The sequence below is a fragment of the Drosophila kikkawai genome, chromosome 2L, assembly GCF_030179895.1.
Source record: "Drosophila kikkawai strain 14028-0561.14 chromosome 2L, DkikHiC1v2, whole genome shotgun sequence".
Taxonomy (NCBI): Eukaryota; Metazoa; Arthropoda; class Insecta; order Diptera; family Drosophilidae; genus Drosophila; species Drosophila kikkawai.
In genome coordinates, this window is record NC_091728.1 from 4,885,510 (window position 1) to 4,897,743 (window position 12,234).

A 12,234-nucleotide genomic window follows, 5' to 3' on the forward strand; every position below is an offset into this window, starting at 1 on the left:
TTTTTGCATATGCCCCGCTTGTTTTCTAAGAATTACTCTTAAATACAATGCATATACAAAAGAATTAGCCTGCAAATTAATTCAAAGGAAATCAAATAGAAGTTCTTTAAACCGAAGTATAAAGCTAGATAGTCAAAATACTTGAAACTCAGTGAATACTCAAACCACCAACCTTCCAAAATGATGAATGGATGAATAAAATGTACCTTTACCTTTGTTTTTTTACTTATTGTCTCGAATTTTTTTGGTTTTTGCTTGAGTTCTTTGTCCCTTGTCTGCTTTGCAGTATAAGTAAATGCCACCGACCTGTTTTTGTCTGGTCCTTGTCTCGAGGAATTTCAACCAACTTCATCCTAGACTTAACGCAGCTGCTACCCCAAAAAAAAAAAGGCTTTGTGAAAGCTAATTTTCAGCCCAAGGGTAAACATTTTAATTATATTATTATTGCCATCTAAGGCGGGTTTTGGGATATAAATTACTGATGAATATTTCTTGTCTTAAATTGTTTATTAGCTAGCAATTTACCCAAATATTAAATTAAATAAAATCGCATAAACAGCATTTAAAACTTTTAAATGTATAAATCGTATAAAATAACTTGCTCCTTTTTCCCTTCCTATTAAAATTATAAAAATGAAAAGATACGTAAAATAGATAGATAATAACAGTTGGAATCAGCTGCAGCTTTCATGTGCAAGTAAATGATATCGAGCTTTCCCAAATCCAGCCATGAGATTAAATTGTATCTACATCGAAATGCAGTCGAGTATGACGAATATATGTATAAATACATACCTAACATATAGTAAATCTATTGCGACAATTAGCTATTATTGTAGTCATGGCATTTGCCTACATCTTGATTAGGTTTAACTGACTTTAATATAAGACCATTTTTATATTAAGTTACAAGTTGTGCGCGGCTCTAGCCTTGATTAACTGTGCATATAATAAACCGCATTAAGCGTTGTTTATTGCCCTTAAATAACAACTGACCTTGGAGCTCCCGCAAAGGTTGGTTCTACCTGTAAAAGTTCCTTTAGTGATTTTTGTGTGCTTTAAAGGTTTAATTGGTTGAGAACTGAAGTGAGAAAATAGTCTGGTAAATTAAATATATGAGATTGTAAGGGAATAATTTATAAATACTATTATAAAATATTTAAACAAATGAAAGCTGGATGATTAACTTTTCCTTTCATATCAGTTAATGAACTATAAGAAATGTATAAATTTATTTTATTATATTTATGTTTCTTATTTGATTTATTTTTTAAAAATAAATGCACACTTTCTTAATTTTGCTATAAAAGAAAATTAATATTTCAAAATGTATCATTTTGTATTACGTTATTTTCTAAAACATTTAAAAAATATTTAATTAAAAATTTAATAATTTTTACATAAGCTTAACAATTTGGATATCGAAACAATACCTGTTCCGGCCTATCGTTGCTATCAGTTCTGCCACCACTGTTTTTTGTACAACATCCGTTTTAAAGAGCTTTAAATATGCAGCAGACTGTAAAATCATTTTGGGGGGAGTCGAGGATGCGCGGCACCCAGGGGGTCAGCGAGAGCACCTATACATTGGCACAGCTCACCGCGTGAATGAAGAGTGTAGAGATGTGCGTCATGGGAGCCGTGCCAAGTGAACTGAGCGACTGGCGTCACGACTCTCTCTGCCACTCCTGCCGCTCTTTCTCTTTCTCTATTTCTCGCCGGCAGTAAGTCTCCACAGTGGGGGCCGTACATATGGCGAACGATGAGTTGCCAAACGCGACAGTCGATAGCAAAACATGAGAGAGTGCTCATCGCGCATCAATACGCGTCTGCCTAGTGGAGTAATCGTTATCGATCAACGGCTCAGAATCGACACTTGTCGATACTTAATCGAGATCCTATCGCGCCGCATCACGGGCGACTAACTGTGGTAATTACCTTTTTTTTCCCCCCCTATCCGCCAGAACGCGATCTCCACCAGTAAGTCTCCAATGCGAGAGACCACCGTATATATGTATGTACATATGTTGCGAGATGTCTGTTGGATCTCCTCAGTTGCCATAAAAAGCTTGGAGAGTGCTCGTCGATCCGGCTGATAAACGGCGATAAAACCGATCGGCGTCTTCCAAGCTCAAACTGACACCTGACACTGAAGCCCATATCTAATCGGGATTCCAGTTGTAATCAGTAAACCATCAGTTACTTAGAGTTCATATTATATGTGTATAACTTGCTAAATCATTACATATATATTATTAGCGTTTGTGTGTGACTTTTTAAATTCGCCAAGACGCAAAACACAAAAAATACATTGCATAAGTCAGTAAAATAGCATCAACAAAAAGTGCTTTTGTTGTCCGAGGAGGTGTCATGGGGTAAACATACTCATACACGCTCGGAAATATCTAGTATGTACTAGTCCGATATAAGTATATATATATACACATGCCAGCAAGTGAAAGTTTTCTACCGAGTTCTATCACAACAAACAGGCGTCTGGTGAAAAGTTCGCCGTGCTCTTTTTTTGCGCCCTCTTCTTAATTAGTTTCACGAGTGCCTGTGTCTCGCTCTATGGGAAATCCATAATGGATTTCCTCAATATAAGTACATAGTTGCAGGCCGGCAACAATTGCTTGCCGAATTTCAAGAGAACTTACTATGCTTAAAACCCCAAATGCTAAAATAAACTTAAACGACTTATCGGCCATAAAAAATGGAATATTTGCTTAGAGTGTTATCACCTTCCCCGTACGGAATACTATACGCATTATACAATCATTGTGTTCTGGTTCTGTCTTTATTTGTGGACTAATTTTATACATATGTTTTTCACGATCAACAACGGAACGCTAAATATATATACTATACATACATATTTTGTACATATATAATGTAAATGTTCTTGGAAACGATTTTCCCCCGTTTGGCTAGAGCAAAAATTATCTTGGATCGCTTTTAGGGAATATTTTTAATGTTTCCGCTCACAGGCAGCTAGCTAAGCAACCCAGTTTCTATATATTTCTTTGATTTATTATTCTTGATAAATCACAATTTATTTATTTATAAAATGTCGATTATAACAAACAAGCTTACATATACTGAAAGGCTGTAATAAATGATGGAAGGCATTTATAAAACAAAAGTATTTAAAATATATATTTGTTGCTTGTCAAAAAGTAAAGTATATATAATATTTTTATTTTTTATCAGCCAGAAATTATAAATGCAAAAGCTTGTGAATTTTAAGTCTGATTTATTGCATTCCGGAAAGTAAGTACATATTTTTTTTTTTTTACAAATTATTTCCGTCTTAAGAGTGTGGCGCATTTACCTCACATAAATGGGACATTGTACGAAAAGTTATATTCAAATGACAGAAATAATAAAAGGTGTACTTCGCGAGTGGGTTGACACTTTACGCTGGTGAATTTCGACTCGTGAAATATTAAGATAATAATGCTGTAGGTTTTAATTATGATTTGGTTTTATTATGAAGTAAAGCCATGTCTTTGTTGAGAGTACCAACATTTTACCTTTGCAACGGCAAATTCATTTTTATATGCTTTCATGCGCTAGCTTGTAAATAAATTTATTTAAAATATTTAAGTAATAGAATTATACTAATTCGTAATTCTCTTCTTTTACAGTTGGTTAGACCTGTTCCCACATCTATGGAGTTTCATCTAGACAGTGCAGAATACTGCCAGGCACAGCACAAATAAAAAGTAAGCTTAGATATGGATTATTTTGCGCCAAGGACCTGAACATTTTCCACTTTTCATTCTTAATTAATTGGCTCAAGTGTTTCTGGGTGTTTCTGTGTATGTGCCGGTGTTCAAGTGGGTGGTGATGGAAAGGTCAGCTGACTGGATGGGAATTAAGCGCAGTGACCTTTCCGGACAACTGCTGGCTTGACCGAAATGGATAAGGGCACAGGGAAGCGTGTCTGTCTGGCTAAAATTGCAAAAGTCTCAATTATTTCATTGCGTGTAATTGAGCTAAATTGTTTTTAGTTTCCCACGAATAGTCGCCAATTGAGTGAACAATGAGTAGTGAGCCTTAAATAAAGAAGCCCCAAACCGATTATAACCAGATTTCTCCAGTTCACATACTAAGCTATCGTCTCGCCCGATTTCTTTGCAGGTAATCAACTCTCAAACAAGGCGGTGATAGCCTGAGTGAACACGGTCACCTCTTCGGAAGTCGACGTCGATAAGTTGGTGCATCTGTTCAGCTGGATACCGTCAACGGATTAGCTGATATAGCGACAGCAACGGGCCCCAGTAGCCAAAGTCGGTCAATCTGTCAATCTGTGGAGGAGATACATTGAAGAGGAATACATTTTAAGCATCGCAGTGATCGTAGATCATATCACAGCAGGGACATATTTTTATTTATCGCGACAAAGCTGAAATGAAATTGTAACAAAATCAACATTTATTCTAAAAATCCAATCATTTTCAATCGAGAAACGAGTGCTTAACTTAACAGGGAATCATTATTTTATGTGTGAGCAAGAAATCGTCAAAGGAAATTGATTGATTTTCTTTGTGATAGAAGAAAAATCCAAAATTGTACTTAAATATTTAAAAAGAATACCTAATTTCGTCATAAGGAATAGAATTTAGTTCTGTGTGTGTGTATTTGATGTGAACAATTTAAGCGTACTAATCTAAAACAGAGTTAATTATAATTATATTTATTTTGTATACATTAATCGGAACTAAACGAAAAACCAATTGTAAGATTCTAACACGCTGAATTTTTAAATCTAGAAATCGAACTACTTCCGTAAAGGCTAAACAAAATTTTGTGAAAACCACACGTTAAATTTAAAAGAAAAAGTACACACACTTAATTCAAGCAACACCGCCGAGTCAGATTAACTACTCCTCCAGAACTGCGATTGTAATCGTTTATGAGCATCAACATGCGTCAAAAAGATCTGCGCCCAGCCCCCGCTCTAATCGAGTACAAGGGCATGAAGTTCCTAATCACCGATCGACCGTCAGACATAACAATTAATCATTACATTATGGTAAGTCCTCCTTGTCTCTTTGGCATCCAATTTCACTCTAATATTCAATTTCCTTACCCGCAGGAGCTAAAGAAGAACAATGTCAACACTGTGGTCCGCGTGTGCGAGCCCAGCTATAATACCGAGGAGCTCGAGACACAAGGCATTAGCGTCAAGGACCTGGCTTTTGAGGACGGCACCTTTCCGCCTCAACAAGTCGTCGACGAGTGGTTTGAGGTCTTGAAGGATAAGTAAGTAAAGATAATGACAACTCTTGCCTTATGTAGATTATCTACTTAGTCTTACATTTAAATATTACACTCATTCGTTTCATTGAGCATAGGGCATTTGTTTATTTTGTGCAATTATTATGGAGCTCTAAAGACAAGCCTCGGAGACCGAAGCTTTAATATCCTTGCAAGAGTTAAGAGTAGAAACTTTGCCAGAAATTCTTTACCCGTTCTGAAGGCATCATAACCTTGCAAGGGTATATCGAAATTTGATCACTTTATATATCATTTGCCAGATCCGATCATTACTAACAACAATTGTACTCTGCAGTACAATTACAAATCCAGTTAAAATATCCTAATTTTCTAGCTTAGTCATAGACTATTATAATGTAGTACTAATAATTCTGTTGAAATATTATTTTATAAGATACCATTATTCATATCCGAAATATTCGCGAGTATATTACATACATAGATTAACCTCAAGTGATTTTTATCAATTTATTCAGTATTATTTATTGCTTTGTGACATACGATTGAATGAAAAGATCAAATCGATCAAATTGAAATCCGAACGAAAATCTATACGCTGCGCTAAGCCATCTATCTATCCAATGTGCTGTTATAAATGTGATACAAACCATCAACAATCGAACATTCTGACGATGAGTAAAACCCCCTGCTTTTAGTCCACGCCAACGCCTTAGCTGCTAACTCTTTTCGTTTTTAGTTTGAAAAAGCGCTTTCCCACGTAGTCATCAGTTATCATTTGCTGTACAGATTTAATTTACTTCCAATACTTCTTGTACAATCGTTCTTCTCAACCCTTTTCGTTTGTAAATTTCCTACCCACTATTTTTACTTCTAAGCCATCAATTTTGATCTACCCGAACTTACCTTACCTTCTTCCTATATATCTATATATATTATATATATATGATTCGTTTCGTGTGCTATTTTATGATACCAATACTCTGCTGCTGCTGTGCCCTAGTTTTAGAAAGTCCACAAGCGCCACACTATCCTACTACAAACATAAGCGGTTCTCGCTCAGACACATACCAAAAACAGTTCCAACAACAACAGCAACATCAGCAGCCACAAGAACAACAACAACAATAAGAGCGTCTACAACCAGAGCCAGTCTATCGGCAGCGTCCAGTCGGGCCGCAGATACCATTCCCCTAACAGAATACGATAATCTCAATGATACTGGCGAATTAGCATCAGCAATATATAATAATACTGCATTTGTTGATAATGAGACTTGTCGGTAAGCGTAGACCTAGAATAATATTTAGACCAAAAAAACAGATAAACAAACACGCTTAGCCAAAAATCAGTATAATTTTATTCTATGTTAACTTAATCTCATCTAAGCACGGTGCCTGTTCCCACCTGGAATGCTAACTATGTTAATGTTTACTCTTCTCTCTGCTCGCTCTCTGCTAGATATCAACAAAATCCGGAGGCCTGCGTTGCCGTTCACTGTGTGGCAGGCTTGGGACGAGCTCCTGTCTTGGTTGCCTTGGCACTGATTGAATTGGGCTTGAAATACGAGGCAGCGGTGGAAATGATAAGAGAGTGAGTGCCATATGCTATTCTGAAAATACAAATGAATAAGATGCGTAACGAGATTACATTTAAATTAAGAATTTATAACGAGAGGAAATATAAAACTGTTGCGGAATTTGTAATTATTGAAGAATATCTGAGAAATTGTATCTGATTTATTTCGATTTAAATCGTATATCGATTTATTGCAAATATATAAATTAAGATGTCTATTTGTATTTCAATATGCCAGTGCAAAAAAGTAGTCTGACGTTGCGCATCCTTTTCATTTATATTGTTTTTTCCTCTACTAAAGTTTAAATATCATTAAATTTATTTTATTTATTTTAGCAAACGACGTGGAGCCATCAATGCCAAGCAGCTTTCATTTTTGGAAAAATACAAGCCGAAGGCGCGGCTAAAGCACAAAAATGGCCATAAGAATTCATGTTCTGTGCAATAGATTTCCAAAACCATATGTATATTCCCACCAGATAAAAAGTGTTCATTTTTTCAAAAACAAAAAAAAATACAAACAAACGAAAAGAAAAGAAAAGCAAGAATGTAAAACAAATGCGGAATGATAGAACCCGAAAAAAAAGTAGACGAAGAATTGAATCACAACCCCAGTTATTATTAAACCTTAAATCTCAAATTGAATTTGTAACTTGTATTGGCGCATAACATGTAGAATTTGTATGTATTAATTAATGTAATTTATTATTATTTTACAATCCGATTCAGCCCAGCCACCCCCAAGTTTAATTTTGTAACCACGACATATAGAACAGAAGAGTTATGAGCAGCCCATATACCCCATTAAATGGTTGTAGAAGGCTCGCCAAAGCAGTTAAAAACTATTATTCTGGATCAAACTATGCTGGAATAAATTAAATTATGGCAAAAACAATACAAATTACCACAAAATATTTTAGAATGCAAAGTATAGAGTGAAGAAAACGAAATATATCTACTTAACACAGTTACAAGCTAAAGCTAAAGTAATCAAGGATCTATAAATGTTCGGAAAATTGTACTTAATTGCATATTATTTTTTGGATCTGTTCATACATATACACATTTGTTTTTAGTTTTGCACTGTGAACACTCTATCAACGAAGCAAGCAAATATCTAAATATTTCATTTGAATGGATATATATTTATATATTTCCAACCTTCTTTTATATGCTAAACACATTGCTTATTTTGAACATTACAATACCAACCGGCTTCGCACATATTTGCATGCTTTTTGGGTGCCTGTATGTGTGACTCCAGGATGATATATGTATTTAAATATATATATATATACATATGTATGTATTATAGAACTACAAATTTTACATTAATGACTACATACATTTAAACTCAACAAATTGCAACCAAGCAATAATTCTTCAAACCAGCAGCAACAACCACATAGAGAGAAAAAAAAACAATTAAAATTTGAGAAAATGAACATGAAAAAAAAAATTAAACCTTATTGTAAACAACAAATTAAAATGTGTGTGAGAAAACGAAGACGAAATTAAGCACGACAACAAAAAAAAAGGACACAAGCCGAAAATAAAAACAAATATATAATGCTTACAAAATAATTTATCCAAAATATTGAATTGTAATTTTTTAAAATGTTAGTCATTACAAGGAAATAAAAATGATCTATATTAAAATTATACAAATTTCACAATGTCTTTCTTAAAACATTCGCATTCAAGATGGTTTTGATTAATAGTTATATAAATATGAAAATAATTTAAATTTTTTATTAATTCGTAGCAGAAAGAAGTAAAGCTTGTAGCTAAGAGCTCTGTTTAGGCAGCGTGACGTAAATCAGTGGTTCCCGGGGTGAAGGTGAAAGTCTCTTATCAACGAATTCCCAAAATCAGGCCATGGCTTCCGAAAAAGCATCCGGTCTAAGCTGGGATTGATAAGAACTATTTCTAGCGATGCCCGCACTCTGTGGGTGCTCGTTTCTATACATTTCCCAAGGAGGGGCACCTTAATACACTACAAAAAAAGACTCGTCATGTGGAACATTAAGACCATACAATGTTTAATTGACAACAAAAATAGCTACAAATTTAAACTTAGAAAATGTGTTTCTCGATCCTGTTATGTGATGACATTTTTACTCGAGGAAAGACTCGTGATCGCAGTGATCACCTTAACAGCATCTGCCTGCAGTTGATTTAGAACCGCCTCAGGTCTGGTTTCAAGCCTAGTTTGAACCGCAAACAGAATAGCCTCCATCTTGATTTGTTGGCCCTCCAGTTTGATTTGCACCTGAAGTTGTCTTTCCAGCTTAGCTTCCATTCCTTGTAGTCGTCTGATCAGCCTCCTTTCCACTCTTGGTAGTTGCACCTCCTCCTGAAGTAGCTTGGCCTGCACTTCTCCTATTTTCACCTCCAATTTCTCCAGTTTCGATTTGATTTCGTTGTCAGCATCACGGGTGTTCGTGTTCCCTTCGTTCTGCGCCTTGACGACTTCGCTAAGTCGTGGGCTTAGTTCAGTGAGACAGATGCCTTCTTCCTTTGGGCGCTGGCTGCATGTATCCTGTGGCAAGGAGCCTTCGCAGAGGACCAGTCGGGTTATGTTCGCCTCATCGAGGATCCAAAACCATTTGGAATCAGTTCACCAGAGACTTTCAACTTCCGCCTCCTCGACAGTGATTAATTATTTTGGGAATCAGTTCACCAGAGACTTTCAACTTCCTCGGTCTTACAATCTCCCAGTAAAAGGATGCACAACTTCGGAACCTTCTTCCTTTGGGCGCTGGCTGCCTGTATCCTGTGGCAAGGACCCTTCGCGAAGGACCAGTCGGGTTATGTTTGCCTCATCGAAGATGCAAAACCCTTTGAATCCTCGACGAGGCGAACATAATCCGACTGGTCCTTTGCGAAGGCTCTATGCCACAGCATACAAGCAGCCAGCGCCCAAAGGAAGAAGGTACCGAAGTTGTGCATACTTTTACTGGGAGATTTTAAGACCGCGGAAGTTGAAAGTCTCTGGTGAACTGATTCCCAAATTATTCAAAGACTATCGAGGAGGCATTTAGCTTAAGCTGGGATTGATAAGAGAGCTTTTTATAAAGATGACGACACACTCTGTCCACGCAATTCCTAATTTCTGGGCGCCCAATGGAATAAGGTACCAAAGTTGTGCATACTTTTACTGGAAAATTGTAGGATCGCGGAAGTCGAAAGTCTCTGGTGAACTGATTCCCAAATTATTCAAAGACTTTCGAAGAGGCATCGAGCTTAGGCTGGGATTGATAAGAGCTTTTTATAAAGATGACGACACACTCTGTTCACGCGTTTCCTAACTTCTGTGTGTATAAAAATGTATATACAAACAAACAATATATTCTAGGCCACTATTTAATTCAAGATGCAGAAATATTGCCCAGCTTAGGCTCGTCGGCTACCGGGTGATGGTCTGGTGTAAGTCTCTTATCAGCATCCAATTCAAGTTGGAATTGATAATAGCTATTTAAAACGCTGCCCGTATATACATATGTATGTATATATTTCCCGAGGAGAAGCACCTAAGTAGCATATACACACTGTAAAAAATTACCATCCATTTGGAACTATTAAGACAATGCGATGATTCTTTTGTTGAAAATCCAGAATGTAATTTTTATTGATAACAAGAAAGAAAGCTAACTTTGGCCAGCCAAACAAAGTTTGTATACCCTTGCAGGTAACAATTAAAATATATCATAACTAAGCCAAAAATGCATTAATTTCGATTCGGAAAGCAGTTTTGTGTTAGTTTTTATTAATTTAAAAAAACTGCATACCAAATTTAAAATTTAAAGAAATCAAAATTTTTGGCCATTTTTGCTAATTTTAATGATGTAACCCCTTATCAAATTTCGCAAAAATGGCCAAAAAATCGATTTCTTCCGGACATGTCTAGAAAGATTCGCATGTTAATGCTGATCAAGAATATATATGGTTTATGGGGTCGGAAATGATTCCTTGACTTAGAAAAATATTATTTTGTATTATAAAATCTGATTTTTTATATTAAAAACTTCTTGATTTTTTTTTAAATTAAAAATATCATAACTCGGCCAAAAGAGCATTAATTTTAAATCGGAAAACTGTTCTGTGCAAGATTTTCTACAGTTAATAAATCTGCATACTTCATTTAAAAATTTTGAAAATTCATTTTTTTATCAAAATCAAAAATTTTAATGATGTAACCCCTTATGAAATTTTGGAAAAATGGAAAAAAAATCGATTTCTTCCGGACATGTCTAGAAAGATTCCCCTGTTGATGCTGATCAAGAATATATATACTTTATGGGGAAAAAGAATTGTTTTTCAATTTTTATATTTTCTTAGCTTATTGTTATTATTTTATGTTTTTATATTTAATTGAGTACTATTTTATAGTGTTTCTAGAGGAGACGGGACTTTGATATAATCTTTAATCCAAAGGTTTATTTTTGTAGAAAATAATTTTAGATTTAAAGTCCCAAATATCAAGTAACGTTCCGGTTTATAAATAGTAAAACTTAAGCTCGATGATTAAACCAAAACTTGTATCTATGTAAATGCTCTGGAAATGATTGACAAGGTTTTATTATTTTCAAAATTTTACTTTATTTAAAGCTATGTTTCATTGCCCGCCTGGCAAATAAAATTCCAACGGGTACTACAATTGTGGTCCCACATCTCGCCTTGGTGCAATAGGGCGCAGTTGATCAGGTGGTTCTCGTCGTTTGGATCTGCCTTATGCCATTTTAAAAATTGCACTGGCTTGTGCGAGGCCACAGATACGAAGTGGCCATTAGTATCCCGATTGATACCCAGCCAATAGCCCTGCCATCTTGGCAGTTTTGCTGTGATGGTGCTGAATTCGTCTTCGTTTTGAAAGGTGGCTAAGAAACCTCCCATCTCATAACACCTTATCCTAGCAGTTGCCCAATCCACACGTTCATTTGCCACATGGAAGTATCTGGTACCGATTTGCTCGAAACCATGTGGTATAGTATTTCCAACTAGATCCGGGACTCTCACCTTGACTGCTCGTTCAAGTTCATCCATCTTATTTGACATAGCCTGCAGTTGATTTTCCACCTTGCTCAGAGCCGCCTGAAATTGGGTTTCAAGTCTGGTCTGCACAGCAAGTAGACTTTCATTTAGCTTAGCTTGGTACACCCCCAAATTGGTTTGTAACGTCTGATGTTGATCTTCCAGCTTGGCCTGCGCCTGCTGATGTTGATCCTCCAGCTTAGCTTCTACTCCTTGGGGTAAGATTGAGCCGGTCTGAAGGTCCTCCGCTAAGGATCCAACCCACAGATTGCAGGAAGCCAGCACCCAAAGGAATAAGGTACCGAAGTTGTGCATCCTTCAACTGGGCGAGTTTGAGATTGTTTTGTGTGAAATTCTCTGGTGAACTGATTCACGATTTAT

At 36.0% G+C, this 12,234-nt stretch overlaps 3 protein-coding genes across 3 annotated transcripts; 2 read left to right on the forward strand and 1 right to left on the reverse strand.

Annotated features, from left to right (window-relative positions):
* The first annotated feature begins 1,770 nt into the window (after window positions 1-1,770).
* Window positions 1,771-4,847, forward strand: LOC121502391 (uncharacterized). Its single transcript, XM_070283313.1, has 3 exons — window positions 1,771-1,930; window positions 3,648-3,725; window positions 4,144-4,847. Exon 1 carries the CDS (start codon window positions 1,797-1,799, stop codon window positions 1,923-1,925), a length of 129 nt encoding a protein of 42 aa, XP_070139414.1. The 5' UTR covers window positions 1,771-1,796; the 3' UTR covers window positions 1,926-1,930; window positions 3,648-3,725; window positions 4,144-4,847.
* A 50-nt stretch (window positions 4,848-4,897) lies between these two features.
* On the forward strand, window positions 4,898-8,487 carry PRL-1 (PRL-1 phosphatase). Its single transcript, XM_017168553.3, has 4 exons — window positions 4,898-5,038; window positions 5,102-5,268; window positions 6,703-6,834; window positions 7,156-8,487. Exons 1-4 carry the CDS (start codon window positions 4,919-4,921, stop codon window positions 7,265-7,267), a joined length of 531 nt encoding a protein of 176 aa, XP_017024042.1. The 5' UTR covers window positions 4,898-4,918; the 3' UTR covers window positions 7,268-8,487.
* A 2,943-nt stretch (window positions 8,488-11,430) lies between these two features.
* On the reverse strand, window positions 11,431-12,168 carry LOC108075767 (accessory gland protein Acp29AB-like). Its single transcript, XM_017168327.3, has one exon. The coding sequence runs from the start codon at window positions 12,166-12,168 to the stop codon at window positions 11,431-11,433; it is 738 nt and encodes a 245-aa protein (XP_017023816.2).
* Between the last annotated feature and the right edge of the window lie 66 nt (window positions 12,169-12,234).